Below are 21,329 nucleotides of genomic sequence, written 5' to 3'. Positions count from 1 at the left end.
TTAGCTTTTTTGCACATGGTGTCAAGTGCAGTTTTTGTTCAACCAGACGCTGGCAGCAGGTTCACTCTGAAATATTGCATAATTTGTAAAAGTTTGCGCCGAAGAATTGCTGTCAATATATTGTCCCACTCAGGCCTGTTTATATTGTCACCTCCCTCTCCAGTATGTTCTGTCAGTTGAAGCTCTTGCTATAAGTTAATAGTTATCAGGCCCCGTGCAGGCAGCAGTAAAAAGGAGAACCGACCGGGCGTCATGTAAATCAATAATTCAGACTCTCCCTCTTGCCAGTTTCAGCCACATCTGTGAGGTTTCATAACTTCATCGTTTGCCGCTGCTATAATATTTATTTGCAAATCGACTCCCATGCATGGAGTGCTGTCGTAATCTTTTGCCCTGCACTCACTTTACCTCGTCGTAACTCGGCCAGCCGCGAAGAAAAGCGCCTTGCAGAATCCGGCTTTTGCATCTTAGCAACAGGTGCCAAATTTGATATTATTGCCTCCGCTGACCTTAATCCCGACGAATGCAGAAATCTGCTGTTTGGTTTCGCGTTCAGCCAGCGGGCTCTGGAGATAAGCATTTGGTCGTTGTATTCTTAATTATAAAGAGTTTATTTAAAGACGGAAAAAGCTGAGCTCGTGTCTTGAAGTGACTCCCTGGGTTCAGTCAGTCGTCGCTAAAAGTTTCAAAAACGGCCTGTAAGGTTTGACCCGGAGCTCGCGGTTAAAAGCCGCACGGAGGAGGCGGCGAGTTTTGTTTTGTTTCCCGCTGCGCCGCACGTTGCTGGGAGAACGCTGGACGAGACAATGGGGAATAAACATCCAACAAACAGGCATGTGAGGGCCGTTTCCTGCCGAGGCACCTCGGAGAGGAGCCCAGCGAACCGAAATCTTTTAATCTGGGTCAACTCCTCCACCGAAGAGGATTGGACCGTCTGCCTTTCTTTTTGGACCCTGCTGTTTTTATCTGCACCTCCTTAAGAAGAATAAGGAAAAAAAAAAAAAAAAGAAGTCTGACTTCCGACTCAACATTTTGAAGGACACGTTTTGAACCCAGTCAGTCTTAATATTTGTCGCGGTCTGTATTGATTCGTTAATTTTGTCTCTCACCAAAGTCAGACGCTTGTGTAAAGTCTGCCAGCTCATGGTGCAATACTAAGACAAAAGAGTTTGGTACAGTTGTGCTGTGCACCTGTAGGCTCAACTCTGGAAGATTTAAGCAGCTGCAGGGCCGACGGTGAGGCAGCGCGTGATCGCGCGACCCGAATGACTCCAGTGACAGAAATGCACGTGAATCATCGTTTAATCCTTTCTTTTAAGTCTGGTCGTTATGTCTTGCATACCATGAAAAAAAAAAAAGATACGTCTTCTCTGCTGATTTTATGAGCGTGCCTGCGCACGTACACTTTGCACTCCGCGTGCATATCGCTGACCCACATTCCACTTCCTGTTCCATATAGAGTGAGAGAGAGGGAGGGAGACGTGCAGAGGCCGAGGAGTGGGAGAGAGGGACTCTCGCCCGCGGAGGGAGAGAACAAAAATGAACAACAGAGAGTCTGGCCGAATGTGAATCCACATGTGTCCAGTTAGACGTCTGAAACGCTTGTATGGAAAAAGGTCGATGCAGTTTTCAAATGGTGGTTTTGCTTGCAGGAGTGAGATGGGCAGATACTGTAGCTGATAGGTAGGTTTGCTAGTGGGTGAGACTGTCAGCGTTACTGTTGCATGTTGTCTGCAGCTTTCTGTCTCTCTTTTTAAACAGTGCCCATATTATGCCAGATTTACTTGATGAATGTTTTCCAACAGTAATAAGCTGGAAACAGAAACTGATGCCGCGTTTATAGCGGTACAAACGATTGCAATAATTGCAACACTGGTAAGATATGAATTATTCACGCTCCCGTATTCCCTGATGCCGCGTCATAATAATTGTAACTTAGCTGATTTTGGGAACTCAACAGAAGTGTGGAAATGTCCATCTTTTTACGTCTTCTGCTTGACCCACTTTTCTGAAAGTGTGCGCTGAAACGCAACAGTTGTCACAGGTCAGCCAAAATCCGATTTTTAGCCCATCCAGATTGAAACCGAACGGCTGTTTTGTAGTGTGAACAGTCACAAACCACATGAAATCCGATTCTAGCAAAAACTGATTGAAATGGGAAGCAGTTTCAAATGGCATTAGGACAGGTGCGTCTCAGCGTGAACAGCTCTCAAACACACCAATTGGTCACCTTGAGGGCGCCATTCCAGGTGCGGAGCCGTAACGTAATGGAGCGGACAGAAGAAGTAGAAAACACCAGTGCCTAGATGGGTCAATAATGTGGCACAGTCTGGACAGAGTCAGATCCCATTTGGATTACTTGCTAAAAAACAGTGTGGACAGTCGGCCCAAGAAATCAGATGTGAGAAAGAATCTGATTCGAATCAGATTCTTGCAGTCTGAACGCAGCCACATTGGGCGTGCATACCTCACTGATGTATCCCCCGGCAGCCTGCTGTTGGCGCCGCCCTCTGAGATTGGTTTCCAATTTCAGTTTGAGTATTGACAGTGAGGCCAGAATCCAGCCTGCTGTTTCCTGGAGATCGAGACTGGCTGTTCCGAATTTTTATTTTGGACAATCAATCATGAAAAAAGCAGTTCCAGTGACAATCCAGGACGGAAACAAAATGTCTAGAAATAGGTGTCGATATGGGGATCTTTCTACCTCATATCAAGGTCAGTGTCCCTCCGTCAGGCCCGCCTGGTGTGCCAGTGGGGCAGGAAGTGAGCGGCTGAAACTGTAAACAGACGGATGGAAGGGGTGTGAGCTTAGATAAGGAGGAGAGTTTCCCCTTTTTTTCATCCCCTCTTTGGGAAGGTTCATCCGGAGTGCAGTGGGACCGCGGGAGGGAGGGAGGCGCCGCTGCTCGGCTGCCTCGCCCGGGTCGGTGTCGGTTCCCTTCATCCGCCCTCCGCTCTCTCATCCCTCCATTATTAGGTGTCCGCTGCTGTCAGTCCCCGCCTGTTGGGATCGACGAAGTGGCGGGAGTGAAGTCGTGCTAGAGAGAAACACTCAGACAAAATAGATTTTTTTTCTTATCAGAGGAAAGAAAAGAACAAAAACACCTCCTCCTCTTCTTCCTCATCCTCCTCCTCCTCCTTCTCCAACGACACCTTTGTGTGCGTCCCCGCAGAGATGAAATGCTTTTCTCGCCTTGCTCCCCCCCCGCCCCCCCGAGTGTTTTTCACTCTGATGTTGCACATGACATAAAGTCTGAGCTCCAGCCCCTCCCCCTTCCCTCCATGCACATTCAGAGGGTGTGAAAGTGGAAAGCATGAAGGTGTCAAAACCTCAAAGAATGAAAGACGCGTCTGTCAAAAGAGCCGAACATTGTTGTTTCTTTCTCTTTCTTATCGGACTTGAGGAAGATCTCAGAACGCAGAACGAGCAGCGTCAGGACATTTAGAGGAGGAAGCAGTGGTCCTCCTTTTTGTTTCCTGCCTGGCTGTACAGTGACGCTCGCTCTCTTGCCCTCAATACAGCGACAGAGCCACTTTGTCCGTTTGCTCAGTGGCAGTTCAGCTCTCACTGCATCACAGGCGAAGGGCTTGAACGTCCAGAGCTGCTCCAGAGAAACAGAATCGGTCACAATTCATAAAAAACAACACTAAAACTGAACTATTTGACCTCTAGGGAAAAAAAAAGTGTATTTAGCCCTCTGTTTGCAGCCTTCATCAGAAATACTCATTTTCAGTTTCTTGCTAAAGCTGACGCTTTCGCGTGATCAGAAGGGAGCATAATTCAGATGGAGGAGCCAGTGGAGGTGGTCCTACAACCTATGAGAGGTTGCAGTGCACTTTGTGACATCACAAAGGGCTGGTTTTCTCAACATTGTTCATTTCTTGGGTGAGACCCAGATTATCGTAGGACCTTTTCAAAATGTGTCGCTTTTTTGTTTCAATCTTTTCGAATCTACATCAGTATTTTGAGGTTGTTTCATTTCACAAACAATAATACAGGAACCAACTGAGCATAAATATGCTTTTAAGAATTTCCAAATGTACGGCCACAAGCTTCTATTCACTTCCATTTCCAAGGCACCGCGTCGTTTCCCCCACGTCTCCGTGTGGTTCCCGGTCAACTTCTCCTTCCTGCTCCTTCCCTTGCTTCCATTTTCCGTCGCGCTTCCATCTTGCGGTTTTCCCGCCGCCGCCGCCGCCGCCGCTGCTGCCGCCGTGGCGTCGCAGTCCGCGTCGACTCCGCTCACTCCTGAGTGTCGTAATTCTCCGCCATCAGGGCGGCCGCCGCCGCCGCCGAGTCTCCGGAGCTCTACGGAGCGCCAAGGAATGATAATAAGCAGCTTGAGGACGCCTTTATTTTGAAATATCGTCCAAGGGGGGAGAAAATGAGGCTGAGGTGTCGTCGGGACGGGACGCAACCCATTTTTGTTGCGTCTCTTATGAAGAGCCGGAGCCAGGGGTCGGGGTAGTGGTGGTGGGGGACGGAAAAAAAAAAAAAAAATCCAAAATGGAACATGGAGTATCCAATTTATTTAACAACAACATTTCTGACTGCGTGTTTTGAGAAGCGGCGCGTGATTCACAGCTGCGTCGGGGCCCTGCTGCGCGTCTCCGCGACTGTCAGAAGTGAATCCCGGCGCTGGACGGCTCTCTCGGCCGTGCCTCCGCGCACCTGGCAGAGTTGCCAGAGCGGCCCCGATCAGCTGTTGTGCAGCTGGGACCCGACGCGCACCATCTCGCTGGGTTTTTCCTTTTTCTTTCTTTCTTTTTCTTGTTTTTTTTTTTTTTTTACCCTCTTCAGGGAGGGTTATTTATGTCCCCCGGTGAATAATTTGAAGGAAGTCTCCAGTTCCTCCTCGTCCAGCCCGTCCGCGACATCTGTAATTACACTCATCTGTTCCAAAAACATTCACATGGCTGACAGTTTGCGGCATGGAGGGATCTTTGACTTGACCAAAGAAGGATCCGCTTGTCTGCGTGCGATGACTTCTTTTTTTTTTCCTCTTTCCCCCCCCCCCTTGTACGTCAGGGGGCTAAAAATTTCGTCCATTTCTGTTTTTACATTCGGAGCCATTTGTTTAGGTGAACGAAACGCGAAACGTGACTTCCAGCTCTGTTTTTTCCTGCTTTGTCAACCGACGGGGCGGCTGCGGGGTGACTGATGGTGCTCTGCCCGTGAGCACGTTAGCAGATGGACGGGGCCTGCAGAGCCGGGCTTCTTCTGCGACTTCCTGACTCACAGTCCTGGCCTGCTGCCTGGCTAAATGACTGGCTGCCTGGCTAGCAAGCAGCTACTCAACTGGCGGGCTGACATGTGACTCAAAGAATTGGCTGACCGGCTGACCCTCAACTCCCCCTCCGTCCCCCTTTAAAAAAAAAAAAAGAAAAAAAAAAAGGAATACAGACAAAAGTTCCAGCAGCTCGACACAGTGAAAAAAAACAGAAAACTTGGCTTAGACGTTTTCAAAATAAGAGCGGCTCGAAATCACCCTGTGGAAAGAGCCGAGGAAACACATGTTGACTTTTGTATGATTTGCCATTAGTCAGTCACCATCGTGAAATTGCAGTTTTTTTTTCCCCAAATAAACAACCCCCGAACACCGGCTGCTCTGTATTTTGGAGATAATGAGCCTCAGCTGCTGTGAGTTTGTGTGTGTGTGTGTGTGTGTGTGTGTGTGTGTGTGTGTGTGTGTCTGTATGGATCCGTAGGAGTTGATGCCGACTTTTCCTCTTCATCTCCGAACGGCTGACTTTGCCCTTTCAGCTCTGGAGTCGGACTCACAAATGTGGACTGCGTCATCGGTTGGCGTGTGCAGCCTGCGGGGTCCCGATAAGGCGTGCGCATCGCTGACATTCGACACCTCACATTTCTTTAAGCAAAATGAAGGAACAAGTCGCATAATAATAATAATAATGATAATATGCACTTTGACAGCCAGACTTAATTCAACCGCGGTATAAACAAGAACTTTTCTTGTATATAGATGTCGCTCAAGCGAGTCACTGGTATGAAAAACAAAACATGTTTCTTCACTTTACTGCGCTTGCATGATTTAGAGTGCCACACTTAAGCATCAGCAGTGATGTACTTGAAATCTGATCAGTTCTGTTTACATCATGGCTGTTTTTTTTGTTTTTTTTTTAATCAAAATGACTCCAAAATTGCACTGTCATGTTATGCTGTGGATAGCGAGTGACTGGTAACAAAGTAGGGAGAGGGGAGAGAAGCTTGTCTGTAAGACAACCAAGCTAACTTTAGCATATTGCTAACAGAGCTGTGGTAGGGAGTTATCTGGTGCCAATTGTGATTTCCTACTACCAAAGAAAAACAAGAACAATCAAACTTCTTCCTCTGGACTCTTTGCTGCATGCTTCTCCTCACTGGCTCAGACTCCAGCAGACCGAGCCGCTGTTTTGACAGTGAAAATGTCGAGTTATTTCAGCCCCAGTACCAGATGGCCGAACGCATCCGACGCAAAGGTCCTGCAAATATTTGTGCCGCATCCCCTGTGATGCTGCAGTGATCGCGGGATCGTGTTTTGATCTCCAGACACGTCTTGCGCACACGTCTGAGTCGACAAACTTAATATCCTGAGTGAAACGGGGGAGACGTGAGGCTGTTTGTCTCCGTTATCGCTCGACGCTCAGGCTGCATCTGCATGTTTGTGCTGAGATCTTATAAAGATGTTGTACAATGTTAAATCTGCTAGAAGGAGGTTTAAGCATTGTGTCTTGGTAGAGTCAGACACATCTTTCATAAAAGTTTTTTTTTTTAATATTATGTGTATCTAGATTTGAAAAAAACTTTTTATTTTTTTATTTTTAGTGAGACGTTTTTTTTTTCTGCATATTTAAATAATTGTTTAATCAAATAAAAAAAATAGAAATAAAATAAAAAGTCTATTCTTAATTTATTCCACTGACTCTGCTTATCAGCAAAGGTGTAATTAAACGGCCAGCTCTGGAAATCATTTCACAAATAGCACTGATGCATATATCAGCGCTAGAAGCCAACACACGCCACCTTCCTGTTTTTATCCCCTCCCAAATGTGGAAAGCATTGTTTTTAATTGGAAGCTAAAAGTCAAGTCTTTTAGCAGGAGGCTGTAAACAGAGGGCTACATATGCTCCTTTCTGGAGATCTGCAAAGTTCCAAAGGATAATTAATTGTTCGATGCTGATCCATTGTAGTCTTGAGATTAACAATAAAGATCAGAAAAAGTGATGTTATAGCAACCAACCTGTTAATGGTTTAATTCAGGGCAATATATTTTGACTATTCAATCAACAGGAAGCGCCTATGTTTGAAAAGTATGTGAAAATAAGTGTATTTGCTGTCAGAGAGCATCAAGACGCCTCACTTTGAATGGAAACAGTCGGTCACACGAAAACAGAACAGAGTTCAACTGGAGACCCAACCAGCGGTTATTTCCAAAAGTCGGTGTGTTGGAGAGTTTGGCCCGGAAATTTAAATGTCACCGACGTTGCACTAGCAGTTTCTCAGCGGACTTTACGGGAAGTAAGATTTTTATCTCTGGAATCGAGAAATCTGCCGTGTGCGAGCAATGAAAGATTGCATCAATGCATCTGCACAGTTTTCTGTTGCTCCTACAAGCAGGTTTAAAGGAAACGCTCTAATGTCGTCCGATTCCTTCCCCTCTTGTCTGTGTGTGCCCAGGACGAGGAGGAGGAAATCAAGCTGGAGATCAACATGCTGAAGAAGTACTCCCACCACAGAAACATCGCTACCTACTATGGAGCCTTCATCAAGAAGAGCCCCCCAGGTCACGATGACCAGCTCTGGGTGAGTTTCTGTGGCCTCGATGATGATGATCATGATGATGATGATGATGATGATGAAGCTTTGGTTGTTACGACTAGCGCTGCTACTAATGTTCTGCTAACAATCCGCGCAACTGTCTCCATGACAACAGGCCAGTCACAAACTCACCTTTCGTAGAGGCAGTTTGCCAGGAAACAAAACAGCTGCTTGCAGCAGGTGTTGCCTCGCAGGCCACAGGAAGTGTTGATGTGCGCAGGCACAAGTGCACGAAATGAGCTGTTCATCTCTTGGCGTCTAAATACATAAAGTCCACTTGATGCTGTGTTTTCCGATGATGTGGATGTTCTCACTGTTCTTTATGGGTGGAATTCAACACTGTAACAAATACATGAATTGTTTGGTTGACTACAAACAATTCAACCTGCTTTTAAGTTCAGGTTAGTACATGAATATAACGTTGATAAATAACATGAACAAAAGTGATGGATGCCAGATTGAATGTTTCTTCCCAGAAACAGTTTAAACGAGACCCTGGATGAACTAAACCATGCACAGGAGGAATCTATTCTCAGCAAAATCACTCTTATCACTTAAACTTTAACCACTGCAGTGCATTTAACATAAAATATGTATTTTTTTTGACATGGCTGTCAGCCCAGAACGACAATCGGAGCGAGAAAAGATGGCAAATGAAACAGAAGTCAAACCAGGACGGTGCAGGCAGAGGAAATGAATAAAACCAAAAGGCAGCGACGTGTCGGAGGGGGTGTTAGAGGAACAGAAAGAGGGGGTGGGAGGGAGGAAACAAAAAACAAAGGCTGACGGAAGTAAACAGCAGCCGCAGAGATTTATGAGTGTTTGGCGAGTCGGACGAAAGATTAGCTCTTTATGACCCTGGAGAGAGGAGATCTGCCTCTCAGCCCCAAAACACAGTTGTGTGTTTGTTATTACAGCTGCTCCGCAAGCCGTCCAGCCGCCCTGCAGCCGGGGCTCCACGCTGTGCGCGAGCGGGTGTGTTTGTGTGACTGAGATACAGAGAAAATGTCAAAACAGCTGGATTTACGGTGACACCACCTTATTGTCTCTTGTGAAGGCAGTCGCGGTCAATTAAAAGGAATTAAAAGCCAATGCTCCTTATCATTTTTAAACTTGCTCTCGTTTTTCTTTGCAATGTTGCATTTTATCCACATAATACAGATTTTTAATCCACTAGCAAGGCAGTGTTGAGAAATTCCCAAAGTGAAGATTAGCAGAAATTGAAGTACTTCATTGTTTGCAAGCAGTGCTGGAGGAAACCATTTTTTTTTTCTCCTTTTTTTGCCTTGTCCTCTTTTGTTCGACACAATCTTTTGTAAGTGACGTTCGTGTAACTTTATCTCCTGAAGCGCCAGCTGATGAATGGCTGAGGAAACCCAACTAGTGCTATTTTGAACCTGTTTTCCTGCAGGATCTTCTAAATGTTTCCAGATAAGGTTACATGTAGAAGTTGCACCACCTCATTATTAGCCCTGACATACAGTACGCCCTGTGCTCTGCTATTGTTGCCCAGGTTTGTACAGGGGGTTTGTTTTATACAAAAAGTCGGGGGTCGGGGGGGTCGGGGGGGATCAATCACCGTGCAAAGAGCTGGACAATTTCTGAGCTCTTTTGTCATTATTAACCGTCTATGCTGAGATATTATACGTCCACAGTCCACATTAACGTCCTCCGTCTGTCCTCTCGCTCTGCAGCTGGTGATGGAGTTCTGTGGCGCCGGTTCCATCACAGATCTGGTGAAGAACACCAAAGGCAACACGCTGAAGGAGGACTGGATCGCCTACATCTCCAGAGAGATCCTCAGGGTCAGAGCCGCGACTCACTCACTCACTCACACACACCAGACCTGACGGAGCATCAAAAATATTTTTTCACCAGTTTCAACAGTTACTTACGTTTAAGATGGCTTTCAACTTCGCTCACTTTGGAGGAAATAAGTTTGTCGTCTGTGTGTCTGCAGGGTTTAGCTCACCTGCACGCTCATCACGTCATCCATCGTGACATCAAGGGACAAAATGTGCTGCTGACTGAAAACGCTGAAGTCAAACTGGGTATGTGGCATTATTTTAACATGCCCTCACCAGTGTTCAGCACTCAATTTTTCTTTTCTTCTCTCCTTCATTGTCGGCGCTGCTAACCGAACTAAACTGTGTGCTTCCCAGTGGACTTCGGCGTCAGCGCTCAGCTGGACCGGACGGTGGGGCGGAGGAACACCTTCATCGGGACGCCGTACTGGATGGCCCCCGAGGTCATCGCCTGCGATGAGAACCCGGACGCCACCTACGACTACAGGGTGAGGACCTGCGTGGCGGCCTAACCAGTCGCTCAGCAGACTGAATGAAAGGCACACAAGACAAAGGCTTCACGTGTAGACTCCTGCCACTGGGTCAAGTCTTCCCAATATCTTATATATAAACCCTAACAAATGTCTTTTTGCAGTGTAATAACACCCTAGTCACTTTAATCAATTGTAACTCGTGGCTGCTGCTGCCCTTTTATTTTGTTTTAAATTACTCTATTGTGCTTTAAACCATCTCAAGGTTATTTATTGGCTTCCATTGGAGCGCAGATGTTTCATATGTACGTGTTTGAATGATGCACTGCTTGCACTGGGAGCACACCATTTCGTTTCTTGCACTGATACAAATTATGACACACAAACCCTTTGAACCTTGTCATCTAAAAAGCTTGAAAGCTCTTGCAAAACGACCCTAATTAGCTTATGATCAGTGCGACCTGTCTTTAAAAGGCTCGCAGTCTGATGATTTTAGTAGCCAGTTTGGAGGACAGGAAGCTGCTGCTAGCTTGTTGACATCGCCCGATGCCGTGTGGTCACTTTCATCAGAGTGACAACATGTTCCTCACTGAGGAAGACTGCAGCAGGCCACTGACAGGCCTTTCTCTATCATGACAGGCTTTAGCCAAAAAGGTAGAAACCCCTGAGGGCTGTGAGTTCTTGCCACTCCGGTGTTGTGGTTTGGGCTGTGATCAAGTGGGTCAGGTAGCAGATAAGAACTGCTACTGGCCTAATTTAATGTGACGGACGGAATGTTTTTTGCAAGGTTGCCTTCACGTGGCGATTTTCTTTCGTGTGTGTGAAATAAACAACGATAAATCGCTTTTTTTGGGGGGGAGAAAAGGGTCACAGGCCCACCAGGCCGATGTTTGCAGAAGTTCTGCCTACTGACAAAATAGTCATAATATATTCACATGCTGTTTGTTACATTTTATTCTTGCACAGCAACAATGAATGTGTGCACAGTGGATGGTGCCCTATGTCCACTGGCAGTAAAAAAAACTTATTGGCCTATTTGGAAATGTAGCCATTATAACATAGTCTAGAACAGTTTATGGCCTCTGTCCCATATAGAAAAGAGGAATGAACCCTGTTATAAATCCCTTGTGTCTTGTAAAAAAAATAATCAACCAACTTCTGCAGAGCCCCAGTTTATTAAAGGACATCAACTTCTCTTTGCCTGTCGTGGACTGAAAACTCAAATTGCTTCACTTCCAGCTCTGAAAAGCCAACACGACATCCGACATTACGCAATGTAGCCATGATAAACATGAGCAGGATGCTATGAAACTGAACTGTTCTGTTCTGATGCCCTGCAGAGCGACCTGTGGTCCTGTGGAATCACGGCTATCGAGATGGCAGAAGGAGCTCCCCGTGAGTCCACGCGGCAGCCACGGAACCGCTGAGCAAATGTTCACTGACCTTAAGAAAGAAGCTCAAGTGTCTCCCTCTCGTCTCCTCCTGCAGCTCTGTGCGACATGCATCCAATGAGAGCCCTCTTCCTCATTCCCAGGAACCCGCCTCCTCGACTCAAGTCTAAAAAATGGTTCGGCCTTGATTTCTTTCTTTTTTTTCTAAACACGTCAGCGGAAAAAAAACCCTGAATCTCACTTTTTTTTTTTCTTCTTTTTTTTTTGCCTGTACCCCGGCAGGTCAAAGAAGTTCTTCAGCTTCATCGAGGGCTGCCTGGTGAAGAACTACACCCAGCGCCCGCCCACCGAGCAGCTGCTCAAGCACCCCTTCATCCGGGACCAGCCCAACGAGAGGCAGGTCCGCATCCAGCTCAAAGACCACATCGACCGCACCAAGAAGAAGAGGGGCGAGAAGGGTGAGCACCCGCAGGGAGAGCCCACGGCGTTTTCTGATTGTAGATACAACGCGGTTGACAGACAAGCGCGTTTTCCTTCAATTCGACAAATCATTGGAAGAAGCGTGAAGGTGGAAGTTTGACATTTTGTCAGGTTAATTGCCGCTTCAGCGCTCAAAGGTAAGTAAGTATAGGCAGCCATGTGTGAAGGACTCCTCGGGAGGTGAGAGAATCGACGTGATTGCAAGATTTCAGAAGGATTTTGGATGAATCTCTGCTGCTAACATAGTTTACTAATACATTTTTCATTGGAGCCGTGAAGATGACAACAGTGGCTTCGGCCGCCGCAGCCTGTAAATACCACTTCACGGAAAAGTTTATCACATAATCATTCCATTTTTGCCATATTTGGAATTTCAGTTTGTGTAAATTGAAAGGTGGAAACGCATCCTGGATTTTTCTGGTGTTGGGGACAGAAATTGGTCAATGGGGGTTAAAAACAAACAACCAAATACAAAACTGATGCATTATTAGTCCATATATTTTTAGGACTGTTAGGTTTCTCATTTGCTGGAAGGAACCACTGGTACTCTTTTGATTAAAAAAAAAAAGTCTTTCGTGTTCTCAAAGATGAACCTGAATATAACGGTGACTCTGCATTCTTGTTTGTTGCTCTCTGCAGACGAGACGGAGTACGAGTACAGCGGCAGCGAAGAGGAGGAGGAGGAGTCGTCGGAGCAAGAGGGGGAGCCGAGGTAAAAACGGAAAAACATCTTCGCCAGTGGCACGGCAGACGGGAGAAGTGGCGTGCGACTCGCTGCCACTCCGGGTTTTTGCGTGCAAACAACCAGCTGTGGATGAACTCTGACAATGTTTCGGCTGTCGGGAACAATGAAGCGGGCGAGCGTTTTCAATCCCTGATGATGATCCAGAAGAAAAAGACGCGTTGTAGCAGTTGTCGAAATGCTTTCAGACGCTTGTTGTCATGAATTAGCCTCCTGCTGCGTCTGTGCACTGCTCGGTGTCGAGGCAAGAAGTGATCTGACTTTGATCTTTGTAAGTGTGAAACAATTTCAGATGATTGTTTTTGATGGATGGATGGATGGATGGATGGATAGATAGATAGATAGATATATACAGTAGGTACAGTAGATGGATAGATGGATAGATAGATACATAGAGTAGATAGATGGATAGATAGATACAGTATAGATAGAAGCAGTTTAAAAGGATGCAGTAGATGGACAGATATAGATAGATAGATATACAAATAGATAAATAGATACAGTAGATAGATACATACAGTAGGTAGCTAGATAGATAGATGCGGCAGATAGATAGACAGATACAGAATAAATAGAATCAGTTTAAAAGGATACATTAGATGGATGGATGATAGATAGATGGATAGATAGATACAGTAGATGATACATAGAAAGATAGATGGATAGACAGATAGATACAGTAGATCAATACATAGATAGATGGATAGATAGATACGATGCTTTGGTGGATGGATGAATCTCATCAAATTCAGTTTCCACATTTTAAATATATTCACTTGAGTCAAGAGACAACGTTTATCAAAATCTAAAATGCTGTATTGCATTGTGTAAAAAAAAAAAGAAAAGAAAAAGCCAAAGTTGCGCAAAGAAAAAATGTTTTTCTAATATCGTTTGCAAATAGTTCTGCTGTGCAGCGACTTCAAGCTGGCACTCGTCATTCAGAGAACCTCTCACCCGATGACCAAAACCTCTCCTCTCCCCTCCCCCGACGCAGCTCCATCGTGAACGTGCCGGGCGAGTCGACCCTGCGGCGAGACTTCATCCGGCTGCAGCAGGAGAACAAGGAGCGCTCGGAGGCGCTGCGGCGCCAGCAGCTCCTGCAGGAGCAGCAGCTCCGCGAGCAGGAGGAGTACAAGCGCCAACTGCTGGCCGAGCGGCAGAAGCGTATCGAGCAGCAGAAAGAGCAGAGGAGGCGGCTGGAGGAGGTGAGCACTTCGAAACCTTCTCCTGTTTAGCTAAAAAGCGTGACGAAAGGAGGAGCACGTGTGCAAAATGTGTACGTTGACTCACAATCAACGCAGGATCTCATCCACGGGAACGAACATGACAGGGCGGGGCTAAAAATAGCCCTGTAACACAGAAGGACCTGCGTTATTTATGAAGCTTCCAAGCCCGTGGTCGGAGAGCGAATGACGTCAGGATTTAACTCCACGGAAAACTTCTCGCTGTCCAGCTAACAATCCTAAAGTTCACCGATTGACAGGCCAGTGAAGGGCGTTAGCAGCGTGTTTATAGTTCCACATGCGAGCAGCAGCACCGAGGCAGTGAATCATGTCAGAACTCGACTCGCTCAATAAACTGCAGCATTGAAGACTTGGTGAAAACAGATGTTTATGTAGGAAGACGTCTCAAGAACCTGGCTGCTCCTTCTTCTGCTCACCTCCAGTTCACTCGGCAGCAGCGCTGCAGAGCTACTGCGCATTTATTTGTCAAGCTCCTTAATATGTGAATGAACGTTGTAGAAATTAGTGAGAAACTTTTTATTTCTTATTTTGAAAAGATATGGGTTTTTTTAAGATTTCAGTTTCATGTTAACAAATTCAAGATGAAACATATTAAGTATTTAAATATGTTTTAAATATTCTTCATATGATGTATTTGTTTTAAAAAAATACTAAATATAAATATAATATTGTCAAGTTAAAATCTTGAACCTCCTCAATATGTGAATGAACTTTTGAGAAATTTGGGAGAAATTTTCCCTTTTTTTAAAAAAGAAAAATAAGATTTAAGCTTCATGTTAACAAATTTGCAAATATTTTATTAACATGGAACATGATAAAACATGTTAGCTATTTACATATGTTTCAAATATTCTACATATGATACTGTAGATTTGTTTTTTGTTTTTTAAACGTTTTAAAAATACCAATTATAAAAAATAAATTACATATTACACATAAGATAAACGTGTGTGTGCAGCAAGTGTTCCGCTGCAGCTGGTGTGAAATCCCTGCAGTGTCTCTGTAGGACAGCGGCTCACTATCTCCACCTAATGCGATTAGAGACTTTTGACTCGGAGGACAGCGGTTAGATTTCTGCCGGATAATTTTTATTTAATTGACTCTGAAACGAGATTAAGGCTGCAGCTAATGCACGCACACGCACGCACACCAAAAAAAAAAGAGATAATGATTGGTGTCCCCTCCGGAGGAACAGCGAGATTGGAAAGCTGGATTTTAATTACCCTTTTATCTCTTTTAGGGCTGTTTCTCTTTTCACGGAGAGCAGTTGTTTTCTTTCTGCCGTATTCTCAAATATATAAGCAAGATAAATATGTTTATTTATGGGGAACGGGTATAAGAGAATGTTCTTTCGAAAAATGACACATGGATGAAAATAGACCGAAACAGAGAAAAATGAGCTGGGTTTTTGCGGCGAGGGAAAGAAATCCACCGCAATCGCACCTCAGAGGAGGAAGGCTTCTGCTGCGAGGTGGAAAAACAAAATGCTTGTGTTTTTTCCCCACTGCTGTCGTCGCCGCTGCTCCGGGCGCTATCTCTCTCTGCTGGAATCATGACTGAGCTTGTAGTCGAATGTGAATGAGCTGCAGTCGAGCCCCCTCCCTTCCTCCCCTCCTCCCCACTTCCCTGTCAGCTGACAGATTAGCTCACCGCGTGGCGTGCTAACACGATGCCCAGCGATGGCCACTCAGACGACGCTTGACTGACAGGAAGAGGAACTAATTGCTTCATGTGTCTGCTGACTTGAGCTGACTTTTAGCATCCTGCCTGTCCGGCTTAAGATACGACTCCGATTAAGTCTCCGGTGTGTCCACCAAAACGTCAGCCGCATCCCGTCGCTCCGGCTCATCGTCGTGTTTATATAAGCGTGTTCTTTCAACCTAATCTGGTAAATAGAGGGAATCTTGTTTCATCGTTAACTTAATGATGCGTCACCTTTTTGAGGCAGCAGAAATACTGAGATTCAAAGTGTATATTCCCCTCAGATCCATCTTGAAAAGCTCCAAACTACACTACCAGTCAAAAGTTTGGACACAACCTTTGAATTTAATGTCTTTTCTTTCATTCTCATGGCTATTGCCCTTAACAAGAAGGTGAAAATACTTTAAAAATGCTTAAAAAAAACTTTCAAAACTCTGGTCATTTTATATATATATATATATATATATATTTTTTTTTTTTTTTTTTTTCTTTTTACATTAAAAACACTATCTAGTCCCTTCCTAAATAGTTTTTAGTCCCTTCCTAAATTCCAATGGAGTTTGAAAAACATGTTCATTACTTTTCTATGGGAGCTTTGCAAGACGGATTTCAGATTTACAATCTAAGCTGATTAAGCTCGCACCTCGTCCGCCTCCTCTCCGCGATGCCTCGACTGACCCCTGACCTTCTGTGCCCAGCAACAACGGCGCGAGCGCGAGATGCGGAGGCAGCAGGAGCGCGAGCAGCGCCGGCGCGAGCAGGAGGAGAAGAGGCGCGTCGAGGAGATGGAGCGGCGCCGCAAGGAGGAGGAGGAGCGCCGGCGGGCCGAGGAAGAGAAGAGGCGGGCCGACCGCGAGCAGGTACGGGAGGGCGGGAACTCTGGCCCAAGAAGTCGGGAATGCCGAAGGGCGTTTCTCACGATTTTAAATGTCGCTTTGATTGGCAGGAGTACATCCGCCGGCAGCTGGAGGAGGAGCAACGGCACCTGGAGATCCTGCAGCAGCAGCTGCTCCACGAACAGGCCATGCTGCTGGTGAGTCCTTCTCACTGCTGAGTGCTGCTCACTCCCCTTCCGGATTCCTCGCTGTCTCCCAAATATTCTCCTCCAACAGTTCCCGAATAAACGCGGCGGTCATGTCTCTTTTTTTTCATAGCATCGTCGGAACTCTTTCGGATATTAAACCGGCTAACGTAGTGACTCACATCCGATAACACATCCGTTACACAAACACACACGCACGCTCCCCTTTTCCTTTCCCAGCCGAGATGTGGGAGCTGTGGATCCGAGGAGACTCGTTAACTGCTAGAAGAGGGTCAGGAATACTTTCCGCTTCCTTATATTTTTTAGGTCTGCGGTTGCTCAGGATGTTTACGAGGCCCTTTCAGCGCCGCCGCCGACTTGTGATGTCATCGGCGGTGAGAAAGAGAGGCTTTCCGCCTTTGTCGTCACTTGCAGATGTGCCAGAGGACTTTGTGTGACTCTGCTGGTTTAAATACCCCCTTTGGGTTGCAGAGGATGCTGACATAATGCGAGGATGTGACTACACGTGTTCCTCACTTCCTGGTTTCGCACCATTGCTAAGCTACTGCAGTGTAATAGGCAACCTGGCCCCGTGTACATGGAGAGGACGTTTTGTTTTTTGTTTTTTTCTAAACTGAGCGTGTTATGAAAAGCATTTTTTTTTTTTTTAAAAAAAGGAGATTACACGAAGCCATCTCCAAAAATATCCGCATGTACACGGAAACGCTGGAAAGTACTTACCCCAGCCCTTACGTGGCGCTGTGGTTTTACTCCCTGAAGGCGTAAGGAGGAGAAGAAGACCTGCAGCCCGGCGTATTTACAGAAGTAGCCGCTCGCTAGCATAGCACTGCGAAGACTGCTAAGAACGACAAAAGTTGAACTTCTGCTTCGAGTTACTTACTTACCGTCTCCGCCATCTTCACGTCGTATCCACAAAGGTTTTTGCGCTCTGATATCCCTGCCGCATTTTGCGACCTAGATTGTCAAATATTGTAACGTTGGTGCAAACGTCAATCGCCAGACGTTTATTCCAATGGAATACTTTATTTTTATTGCTGTCAAATAACATGCGCATTGGCTTTCTTTCCCGAACTCACGCCAAGAAAGAGACAGTTGTAACAATCCCCACAGCCTCGGGTCTCACGTCAGCCTCTAGAAGAGGCAGTATAATGCCTCCCGGCTCCAGGTGAATGTTATTTGATGGCAGATGGGGGCAAGATTGCCAACCCCTTCACAACACCAAAACCTAACCAAAGCTCATCTCTTTTTGTAGCTTATAAGGCTTATATTGTGAATTTGGACTGTGGGGCACAAGTTTTAAACCTTTCAAAAAAAGAAGAATTACATAAAGGGATATGAGTTTTTTTTTTTTATCACGTTCTTCTCTCTTTTTATTGCATTCCTCGGTTACAATGAGCCTCGAAACTGCCTTTATGTCTCAATGTCCGAGGGGATCCGAGAACACTGTCAGGTTTGCCGACCTCTTTGAAACGGGCTAGTGGGAATTGTAGAAAAAGAATAAGGCTCATCCTGCCTCCGACCTCCTTCTCTCGATGCTCTCGGCTCAACTCAACAACCTCAGGAGTACAAATGGCGAGAGCTGGAGGAGCAGCGGCAAGCCCAGAAGCTCCAGAAGCAGCTGCAGCAGGAGCAGGCCTACCTGCTGTCCCTGCAGCACAACCAGAAGGTGGACGGGGGGCAGCAGCAGCAGCAGCAGCAGCAGAGCTGCAAACCCTCGGAGAACCCCGAGCAGGAGAGGGCCAAGCCGGAACCGCAGCCGACGACGGACGCTGCCAAGGCGCGACCCAGTCAGAGTCGCAGCCTGGAGAAAGCCGCACCGGCAAAGACGGACGAGCCTCAAGGCCCCGCCCCCGACTCTGAGCAAATCAGAGAGGTGACCCCCGCCCCGTCCCTCCGCTGGCTGCCGTAGAACGCTTCCTCTTGCTTGTGTCGGCTGCAGGTGTGGGATGCTGTGCTGGCTTTGCCACTGGTGTGGGGTGCGTGGAGGCTTTGTAGACGGGAGGAAGGAAGTGGCTGGAGTGTCGTTTCCCTCTGAAGACTAACTCCCCTCAGGGGGTCCCGCACGGCGCAGAACATCACTTTGTCAGTGTTTTCTAACAATAACGCGTCTAAAGCCTGGTGGTTCCCAAACTTAAGAGGAATGGAGGGGAAGAGCTTTTGAAGGCCAGGTCACACTGTCGATGGTATGAAACTGCTGATTGCACTAATTTGAATGTTATGAAAAAAGAAAAGTTGCTGTGGAGCCCGACTGGAAGAGATTTTAAACAATGTTTAAAAGTTCACAGCAAACAACACCTGCGCAATGTGGATCTGTTGTTGGAAACTTGGATACGACGTGAAAACTCAACCAAATGACACCTAAAATATCCACAGTGAATCTACAATACACGACACTTTAGACAGCGAAGTGGTCAGGTGGTCCAAATGGTGGGTCTGGTTGTGAAAGAAGAACGTTTGGGAACCACTGCTCCAGCCCGTCAGTGTTCGCTTCAGAAAAATCCATCCTTTTCCTCCTTTACTTTCTACCGAAGTGCATTGCTGCCATCCTAGAAAAAAAAACAGGGCTCAGTATCACGTTATAACGTAACAGTGTCACGCTTTTACAGGATCATTTTCACGTTATACCATGAAACCATCACGTTATTTTGTGATCATGTTCATAATGTGAACGTGATCACGAGATTACGTGATAGTTTGATATAACGTGAAAATTCTCATTAAATAACGTGACAGTTTTCACATGTACTGTATATCACGTAAAAAAGTGAAACTCACATTATTTCATGATAGTTTCTCGTTATAACGTGAAAATTATCAGGTAAAACTGTGAAACTATCACGTTATAATGTGATACTGAGCCCTGTTTTTTTTTTTTTTTTCTAGGGTGGCAGCAATACGCTTATGTAACTTTCTCCACTTTCCAAAAAACAGAAAAAAAAACTTCTTAATACGCGTAGTTCTGGAAGTCAGTCATTCATGACGTCACAAAAGGAAGCTGATACCTCAACTGAGTTAGGCTCTGCCCTCTAACACCCACCTTTTTTTTTATTCCTTTTCCAAAAATACGTAATGTCCAACAAGTAGAAAGATGCCGAAATGGAAGCCACTTGGTGATATTGAACCAGCAGAACAGAGATCACATAGAACTTTTAATCTGTTTGGCCATTCAAACTGTCTTCCCAAACTGATTTTCCCAAATAATTTGAAACTCTCACCAGCATCTATCAAGAGTTTTATCTCCTCCCTACTGACCCTGTCGGCATGTGAAATCTTCACCCGTGCAGGTTCCCGTTCGCCCTCTCTTGTTGCACTTACCTTCATATTTATGAACCCTGTGTGATAAGGAGCCGCCTCATTAGTTAACGCCGAGACTGTCCGTCAGCTCCGGCGGCGTCCTGTTGTTGCCATTTATCACCTGGTGGGGGAGGAAAGGAAGGAGAGGACCTGAAAGCTCTAGTTTTTCCCTTCCACTTGGTTAGCAGGTGTTGATGGAGAACCCGAGTAGTTTATCAGATGTGAGCCATCTGACAAATTGCTAAAAAAGAAAAAAAAAAAAACAGGAAACTAAGCGATGACAAATTTCTCAGTGAGGACGGAAATTATTTGACAAAAGCAGGAAATCAGTCATATTGCTTTAGGAATCATTTAAAACCAAGTCTGCTTCGAATAGATGCCACAACATCCACACGCATCTGGAAAATGTTAACAAATTTGTTACAAGTCTGACATGCAACAAAAATCCTCAAAGTCTGTTTTTCCTTGGTGCTGGTGCTCCTCAGTGTGTGTTCTAACTGCCCCAGTTTTCTCCTAGTGAAACATGCATGAGTCCCTTCACTGGTCCTGCCACTGCTGTCCTACTAAGCTGGAATGCGGGGGTATTTTAAATCTAGATACTGTAGATATTTTTACTGTAGATATTTCAAGAGCTTTTTGGGTGGACTTTCTGAAAAAACGTTCCTACCTCCATCTAGCGCAGTGTCTCTGCTCTGCCAGCAGAGGAACTAACAGTAACGCAGTGGCAACTAATGGCTTCTGTCTCCTCTCGACGTCCTCTAACGCGCTGAATGAACCCTCGCTGTCCGGACCGGCACTCACCCCCGCATCCCACCTGTCCTCTTCTGTTCTCGCAGCAGGCTGACGAGCGATACCGGAAGAACGTCCAAGGTTCCCCTCAGTCGGCCCAGACCAAACCTCCGCAGCCTCCGGTGCCGCCGCGCTCCGAGTCTTCCTACCCCAACGGGAGCTCAGCGTCCGAGGCGCCCGCCATGCACCGGCCCGTGGAACCGCAGGTAAATGTTGCGACATCACTTGTCAGATGTGGCGGTCCTCCATCTCTTGCTAGGAGGAGGATGGCCTCCTTTTGCACAAAGACCCTCAAACCAAATGTGTTGCACCAGATGATGACTGTTGGCTCTTTTGACATGTGACATGTGACAAGTGAGTGTCAGTGTGTTTAAATTGGTTCCAGTTAAAGACCATCAATACAGTGGAAGAACTTGTATTGTCTGATCAATGTAAAATATGTATGCATAGCTTTGTCTTGTTAATAAGCGCTAAATAATTGACTCCTCCCCCTTTTGTTTTAATTAACATTACCTTACTTTATTATTCTTCATTGTCTTACATATTTTGCCT

The 21,329-nt window shown here is 45.9% G+C and overlaps 1 protein-coding gene across 14 annotated transcripts in view; it reads left to right on the top strand.

The window, feature by feature from the left end:
- LOC142891442 (mitogen-activated protein kinase kinase kinase kinase 4-like) overlaps positions 1–21,329 on the top strand; it is a 75,597-nt gene that overhangs the window by 34,368 nt on the left and 19,900 nt on the right. For 10 of the 14 annotated variants that reach the window (XM_076030983.1, XM_076030987.1, XM_076030977.1 and 7 more), the window contains exons 4-16: positions 7,679–7,804; positions 9,514–9,624; positions 9,780–9,870; positions 9,982–10,112; positions 11,435–11,489; positions 11,583–11,661; positions 11,768–11,943; positions 12,605–12,677; positions 13,702–13,912; positions 16,351–16,512; positions 16,599–16,685; positions 18,256–18,567; positions 20,825–20,983. In XM_076030983.1, the coding sequence (XP_075887098.1) occupies positions 7,679–7,804; positions 9,514–9,624; positions 9,780–9,870; positions 9,982–10,112; positions 11,435–11,489; positions 11,583–11,661; positions 11,768–11,943; positions 12,605–12,677; positions 13,702–13,912; positions 16,351–16,512; positions 16,599–16,685; positions 18,256–18,567; positions 20,825–20,983 (1,773 nt within the window). The remainder of the gene's footprint in view (positions 1–7,678; positions 7,805–9,513; positions 9,625–9,779; positions 9,871–9,981; positions 10,113–11,434; positions 11,490–11,582; positions 11,662–11,767; positions 11,944–12,604; positions 12,678–13,701; positions 13,913–16,350; positions 16,513–16,598; positions 16,686–18,255; positions 18,568–20,824; positions 20,984–21,329) is intronic. The other 4 variants (XM_076030980.1, XM_076030979.1, XM_076030982.1 and 1 more) reach the window with 3 other exon arrangements.

Source organism: Nelusetta ayraudi, unplaced genomic scaffold (genome assembly GCF_046127955.1).
Source record: "Nelusetta ayraudi isolate G7.1 ecotype Tasmania unplaced genomic scaffold, CSIRO-AGI_Nayr_v1 ptg000031l, whole genome shotgun sequence".
In the NCBI taxonomy this organism is placed as follows: domain Eukaryota; kingdom Metazoa; phylum Chordata; class Actinopteri; order Tetraodontiformes; family Monacanthidae; genus Nelusetta; species Nelusetta ayraudi.
This window is presented reverse-complemented; position numbering and strand designations above follow the sequence as displayed.